Source organism: Aspergillus oryzae, chromosome 3 (genome assembly GCF_000184455.2).
Source record: "Aspergillus oryzae RIB40 DNA, chromosome 3".
Classification (NCBI taxonomy): domain Eukaryota; kingdom Fungi; phylum Ascomycota; class Eurotiomycetes; order Eurotiales; family Aspergillaceae; genus Aspergillus; species Aspergillus oryzae.
In genome coordinates, this window is record NC_036437.1 from 2,801,152 (window position 1) to 2,808,729 (window position 7,578).

The 7,578-nt window shown below is 47.3% G+C and overlaps 2 protein-coding genes across 2 annotated transcripts; one reads left to right on the forward strand and one right to left on the reverse strand.

Annotated features, from left to right (window-relative positions):
* Window positions 1–255: 255 nt before the first annotated feature.
* Window positions 256–2,176, forward strand: AO090026000845 (diacylglycerol acyltransferase type 2A; the record flags this gene model as incomplete). The annotated part of the gene is made up of 3 exons (XM_023235874.1): window positions 256–315; window positions 970–1,070; window positions 1,150–2,176. 3 exons carry the CDS (start codon window positions 256–258, stop codon window positions 2,174–2,176), a joined length of 1,188 nt encoding a protein of 395 aa, XP_023091203.1.
* Window positions 2,177–2,818: 642 nt separating this feature from the next.
* On the reverse strand, window positions 2,819–5,756 carry AO090026000844 (putative kinesin family protein (KipA); the record flags this gene model as incomplete). Its single annotated transcript, XM_023235875.1, has 2 exons — window positions 2,819–4,856; window positions 4,936–5,756. The coding sequence occupies 2 exons, from the start codon at window positions 5,754–5,756 to the stop codon at window positions 2,819–2,821; spliced, it is 2,859 nt and encodes a 952-aa protein (XP_023091202.1).
* Between the last annotated feature and the right edge of the window lie 1,822 nt (window positions 5,757–7,578).

Genomic DNA, 7,578 nt, shown 5'->3' on the forward strand with positions numbered 1-7,578 from the left:
TGTTTCATCTGTGCTTAGTGGAAGGCTCTAGCATAGTAACCATATGTTTGTCATACCTTAAGCATGGCTATTGTTTGACCTAATTACCCAGGGATGTTGGGTACCAGTAAATGAAGAACATCTGTATGGATTTGGGAAGCGTTCAGTGCAGCCCACGGCTTTCTCCTGGACCCTTTGGGTAAGATTTATAGCAGCCTACAAATGCTGCTGGAGAGATTCATCTACAAAGGAAGGTGGAGGCCTTAAGCAGTCACAATGACTCATATACAATTAAGCTCAGTGTCCCTTGAGAATAGTAACTTGTATAATATTAAGGTATGTAGTTTGAGCAACGACTTTACGTATGATGCTAACTGTAGAAGGTGGTCATCACAGCCGGTCGGGGCTGAGTAGTGGAAGGCTTAGGGGTACCCGTCGTCGGCTGATCCTAAAATACTGTACCTAACTGTAATGACGTCTGTAAAAGGCTCATGGTTCTTCACGTGAAAGTTGAAAGTGCCAAAAGCTCCTTCTCTCTTAGGTGCAACATGATCACCCGCGACCTGACTTGAAATAGTTACTTCGATACTCTGGCCCTATACAATCATTTTACAACTGAGCAACGGCAACTATAGAGGGCTGTCATCCATACATAACTACATAATACCTAACCCACCTCCTATGGCTTTAGCTCAATGCATATTCCCCCAAATTAAATCGCTTACATCCTGAAGTGACACTGGCTGTTTCTGATATTGCAGGCTCTCCATCAGTCAGACGAGTGTTGCACACGCTATCGAATCCGATATGGCCGTGACTCTGGACATAACTGATCAGCCTCGACCGACCTCGATAACACTGGAGAATAGCGGTAATGCGCGGCACGAGATTTCAAATGGGAACTGCCAATGTCAGGACAGCAATTCTAGCTCTGATTTTCGGGGCAAAATACCCAGGGCCTCTGTAGGAGATGGAGTTCATAAATCACAGAATGAACCGAACATGACGATGCCTTCCAATAATCAATCTGCAGTTGCAAAAAGTTCCAACTCCAATACTTCTGGTGAACCTGGAAAGTTCAAAAAAATGGGGTGAGTTTTCCCTATAGGCCTGGGTATTGATGAAAATAGTCGAATGTATAGCCTGTGGAAACTGACTCTAGAGTTCTAGGATTCGCTGGGCACCGCTAAATATTGGTCTGGAACGTCGCCTCCAAACATTTGTGGTATTGTGTCATACTTTGACTATCGCCATTTTTCTAACCAGCTTCTTCTTCGCGTGTGCTATACCATTATCTTGGCCTATCCTATTGCCTTATCTGATTTACATATCGCTCTTTTCAACGGCTGCTACGTCTGGGACCTTAAGTGGCCGGTGCAATTACTTGCGATCTTTACGCATCTGGTCAATTTATGCGTCTTATTTCCCGGCCCGTTTACATCGATCTGAACGTCTTTTGCCGACACGGAAATATATATTTGGGTATCACCCCCATGGGATCATCTCACATGGCGCTTTCGCGGCCTTTGCGACTGAGGCGCTCGGTTTCTCTAAGCTCTTCCCGGGAATTACCAATACGTTGCTTACCCTCGACTCTAATTTTCGGATTCCTTTTTATCGGGAGTATGCTCTTGCTATGGGTGTTGCTAGCGTCTCTCGTGAGTCATGCGAGAACCTTCTTACTAGAGGTGGCACCGATGGTGAAGGCATGGGGCGTGCTATCACTATTGTCATTGGTGGCGCCCGCGAATCTCTCGATGCCTTACCTCACACGCTTCGCCTTGTTCTTAAGAGACGAAAGGGGTTTATAAAACTTGCCATTCGTACTGGTGCCGATCTTGTCCCAGTGCTAGCATTCGGTGAGAATGACCTGTATGAACAAGTGCGTTCGGACCAGCACCCCCTGATACACAGATTTCAGATGCTCATAAAGCATACTATGGGTTTCACAATCCCCCTGTTTCATGCTCGTGGGGTCTTTAATTATGATGTGGGTTTAATGCCCTACCGTCGCCCATTGAATATTGTTGTCGGCTGTCCCATCGAAGTTGTTCAGCAGCAAAATAGAGATAAGATCGATGACGATTATATCGATTACCTGCATGCTAAGTATGTGCAGGAGCTTGCAAGACTATGGGAGCAATGGAAAGATGTTTATGCCAGGGACAGGACTTCTGAACTTGAGATTGTTGCGTGATATGACTCTTATGCAGGGCCCGTCGCTCAATCTTTCTAACACACACACATGTAATAACCTTGCATCTTAACCCATAGCACTACAGAAACAGAAACGAGGGGGTGGATATATGTTCTGTGAAAGTGACATTGTCTAAATAAACATGACTCATTATCAGTAAGTCGAGAACTTGTCTGGTTTCATATAAGATTTTCTCTAGCTGCATATCTTAGAATTATGAAGCAGTGTTTATATTTGTCTCGACTAGTCCGACATTATAACCAACAACTATTAGAGGACAGCCGTAGAGAAGAGCTCGTAGTGCGAAGAGGGCTGGGGAATGACACCACGCGATAGTATTAGAAGCGCTCCTATTGCGTTTTGAACCTTTTCAATGAAGGATTATGAAGCAAGTGTACATATTGACGATTTCCCTCCAATCTTGCACTAAATGATATACCGTTAGGGCAAACACCAAACAACGGAAATAGCAGCCTGGGTATCTGAGAAAACCGAAGGGGACATAATGTGGGATAGAAACATTAGAAAGGGCGAGGGAGATTAAAATAAACAACGAAGAACTGAAGAAAGGGTCGGGAGATATTAGCGAAAGACAACTCCCGTTATGGGTAAAAGTCCATCATAGCATGACAGGAACAAACATTAAGGATGCAAGACAAGCGAAGCGAGGTCAGTTACACCCGGTTGGAAATCATGATCGATATTGTCATGAAACATGCTGCTTGGAGTTAGGCCCTGAACAGGCGTCGTGGTGTCCGAAGGCCGTCGACTTTCGGTAGCGATACGGACACTCCCATGAGAACCCTTGATTAAGTGGCCACTGTCAACCCGATCTTGGATCATCTCATTGAGAATTCGTGACATTTCATCATCTATATTTTTCCTGCCATTTACTTCGTCCTCCCTGTGAGACGGAAGGATACTAGCCACATGGTCGCTAGCTAGCGAGTCGCTCACATCGGGATCGGCACCTTTATACTCACCTTTTCCCTTGAGGTCTGTATCGGTAGCGAGATGCGCAAGGTCCCGATGCCGAGCAGCAGAGCGGAGTGCAGCGAGCATTCGATCCTTATCATCTAACTGCTGTCGAAGTTCGTTGATTTCCATATCCTTTTCACGTAGCAAAGCCACCATATCTGGATTTTCAGAAGTTGCGCTCCCAGCTTTAACGCCTGTTGACATTCGCGAATGGCTGGACCGTCGGGCCTGCAGTAGGCGTCTCTCTAGAGTCGAGATATAGCGATTTTTGTCACTCAAATCGGCCTGGAGGGCAACGATTTGCCTCTGAGCGCTTGCTTTTCCGTCCGCAAATTCCCCCACGATATCTTCCTCCTCGTCGTTGCCAAATGACCCACTCGAGAAAGGTAAAGCTTCGTTGCTGTTGACGGAGAGGAATGATGTAGGCCGGACAGACGGTGTCCCATACGCGCCCAATGTTGACTGGCTGACTGAAGAGCGTAAAGATCGAGCCACCGATTCGGCAGTAGACATTCTTGATAGTCGACCTAGAGTAGACACCGCTCCCTGGCTGTTTACACCAGTAGATTTGGAACAAAGAATGAGCCGATTGAGATGTTCTATGCGCTCCTTGAGAGCGGTTCGAGCCAATTGCATTTCCAACATTTGCTCTTCGTGGCGTGCCTGTGCTTCCTTTTCTAGTTGCTGCTCTTCCAATTTCAACTCTTTCTCAGCTTGGGCTTTCGTTTGACTCTCGAGCTGGCTTCGAAGGGCCTGAATCTCCATTCGGTAGCGTTCTAGAAGCACACGGTTGCCTGCATCACTGCTACCACTACCAAGCGCTTCATCCGCCCGCTTGGCGTGACTGACAATATTGTTTTTGGCTCGCGCAGCGAATTTCAAAGTATTGAGTGTTTCACCAGGATTCGAATTGCCCGTTACGCCAAGATGAACAGTGCAAAGAATGCTGACTAGTGAATTCCCTGATAAAGCTGGCTGTAACAACCTCGTGAGTTTGCTGTCACGATACGGCAGATGTCTGCCCTCGCGATCAGTCGGGTTACCAGCTTTGTCCTTAGTTTCCGAGAGTCTTGAAATGATAGTCCCAAGGGTGAGTAAGCTTTTGTTTATGTGAGCACCTTCTGTGCGCCGTTCTTTGTCGTCAGCTGCACGTTCTGACCCCGCTAAGTCTATTAAACTAAGTGTGGATACTCTGACTCCTCCCGGGGTTATGCCCGATCGCCTGTCCTGAGTGGCTCCCGCGGGCACTCGTTCCCTACTCTCAACAACGATTTGGACAACCGCATGACTTCGGGAGCTGCGAGCATTGAACTGCGTGCTGCCAGTTCTTCTTGCATGGTCACCCCTCGCAATCACACGAAGAAGTTGCGTTGGGCTTTGTACGATCTCTTCTTTCAGTGGAGTCGCATACACGCCTCGTTTGCTATCTTCGCGCAGCTTTATCTCTTCCTGCTGGAGGGGCAGACCACCACTACCAGAAGCAGAGGCTGAGAGTAGGTCATGAATCTTCTCGTTGTAGATCTCAAGGTAACTAACGCGAAGCAAGAATTCTCGATGCGGAGTCTCCCTGATGAAGGAAAATATGTCGGTTATTGCTAGTGGGATTACCCCTGGAGAGGTAGCAGTTCCCTGCATTGAGAAGGTTTTACCGGTGCCAGTCATGCCGTATGCAAAGACAGTACCATGATAACCTTCCATTACCCTTCTCACGAGGCGTTTTGCCGCTGAGTCATAGACTTTGGCATTATGTTCATGGGGTGAGAAGACATTATCTGACATACAAGGGTAAGCGTTCTGCAGAAGGATTGGTTGTGGGGCTATTGTTACCATAATAATAATCGCCTCCTTCCTTTCCGCTGAACGTGATAAGGCTACGACGTGCATCCACTGCCCATTCGCTGTTGATTTTTGATGTCTCGATGCTGTGCACGTCAGGGCGTACTCGAACACTGACTATAACGTTCCCTTTGGCCTCCTTAGGCTTCGAATGAGGCTTGAGGGCACCGGTGACATCATCTGCATCTTCAAAAGTGGTCGCGCTTGTCGAGTATGACCCTTGAGCAGAAGAGCTCCGGCTTTGCGATGGCGAAGCCTCTGGATCTCGGGTTTCTGCGCCAACAATTGATTTATTATCGCCGCCATTCAGCAATGACGCGGTCTGTGAACTTCGATAGCTGCTGTTGGTCCCTACGCTTAATCTGGAATTCCTTTTGACTTTCACACTTCCAGAGGAGCGAAGACTCTGGATACCTGATATTGATGAAGCAGTGGAAGGACGGCTTCCTGTCTTCGGTGGTTGGGGAAAAGCCGCAATACTAATAGTCCTGCGCAGCGATTTATCGGGACTACTGGGAGTTCGGCCAGCGGATATTGACCTGGAGGAGCTCAGGTTGGAAGCCGAGTTGGACAGTGCAGTCTTATTAAATGATGGCCTAGGGCTAGGAGAGGCACGTATTTTGGAAGAAATCTGGGATGGAGAAGGTGCCCTCGCATGGTCAGATGAGACTGGTAAACTTTTTCTCGATTTCGGTGCGGAGAGCGGGGGTAAGGACCCCGTCGAAGGGTTCGCGGCAGGCCGCGACGGTTGGGGTAACGTAGACATGGAGGAGCAGATCTCGCACAAGTACTCCAATCGCTAGTATCAGGAAAGCTTAGCTGGGGCTGACCGATTATGACGGTTTTTGTTGGAAATCAACCAAGGAACGCGGCGGCCATACACGGAGGTTTCAGGATATGCGATTCGTTGCTGAATTTCTTAATCTTGCAGAGCAGACCTCTGATATTTAAAGCGCTAGGGTTAGCATCTGACCGTAGTGGTGCATAAGCTATACTGTGGATATGAAGTCGAGACCCCAACCTGAACACCGGCAAAGTATCATGGATGTACCTGAAGGATGCCAGCCCTCCCCGCGCACGGGCGGTTCTTCGTCCCGCTATACACAGTACAGCAACAGAAAAAGTACACGAAGATAAGATACGAGGAAATAGTGGAATAAATTATAGTTAGAGGCTTTCGAGGGCAATAACTCACAGTGAATGTTAGAGTTTCTTGAAAAGCCCCCGTTGGAGTTTTTGGCTTCTTATGGCGGAGATCTCCGCACCCCAAACACTTAACACTTATAAGGACCACGGTCCAGATATTCGTCCTGCACAAATTATCGAAACAGCTGTTGCCGCCGCCGTTCCGCTCCCTGCCACTGTTGGCTGTGCTCTTATTTGAGATGTATGTTAACAGTGAATCAAAGATCAGCTAGGGCGCAAAAAGAACGGCGCCAGGTCGATTTAAGATTCCGCTGACCAAGCGTGACCGGATTGACGGGCCCGATAGGTGCGCCGTAACAGCACCAACCGGTCCTTGTGTTTGCGGACTTGTTCGCGAGGAGTTGGTCCAGGGATAGAATTCAGCGAGAGTTGTTGCTGCCACTCTTGTTAGTTGTTTAGTCACGTCTTAAGGGAGCGGGACGGCGGATAAGCTGCCCCTGTTGAAGGGGGATTAACCGTGGTCCTCTTTCTTCCAGTTTTTCTTTCGCTCCCTTTTAGTAGTTGGAGGGGGAATTCAGGAACGAGGGACCTTGGGCCGAATATGCAATATGATGTCTCAATATTGTTTGATCAAAGTAATCATAGTATTATGGTAGTTGTTCGATCTGAAGGGTGACACCCCACAAGAGGTAGGTGAGATTTGTTTGTTTGTCTCTTGATCTTACTGTTCCTTTGAATAACTGTAATACGTGCGGTTGTTATAAGTACCAAGTAATTACTCTGTTGTGGTCTTTTGATAGGTACTGTAGTTAGGTACCTAAGGCACTAGTAGTATACTAGTAGTAGCCGGTAAGGCTATCATAGTCCAATGCGGTTGTGTCTGGTGTTTCACGTAACCATACAAAACATTAGAATTGGTCTCTCTTCCTTCAATCCTGTTTCGAATTTAGTTGCCTTGCATAGTGTTCGAGGTCACTTCCAAAATGAACGGGCCTATGGACAATGTGAAGGAGTGGGTGCTTGTCTTTCGGTTTCATGACGTACTCTCTTTAGTCGCAAACCAGGAAGTTGTCCAAACAGGTAATATAACCCATCCAATACCTATGGAGTAAGCTTCAAGTAACTGGGCGACTGCTACAGAATTACATCGAGTGAACATCCTTCACCCTTGCTTTGAATACAAAATTTTACAGTACACACATACATTCATACATACATACGGAGTATACACAGACATACTAGTTCTGGTGTAACAAATTAATAGAATTTAAGATTATGATGATGCGCCTGCTGGGGCACTGGGGGACAAGAAGCCGTGGGCTAAGACATTTAGTGCAAGGAAACGGGAAAAAGGGGACCAATCAACGCGTAATATACTTCTTTGCTCTAAGTGTGAAGGGAGTCACTCTCCCAACTCAAGCTAGCTTCGTGGTACTGCCTTT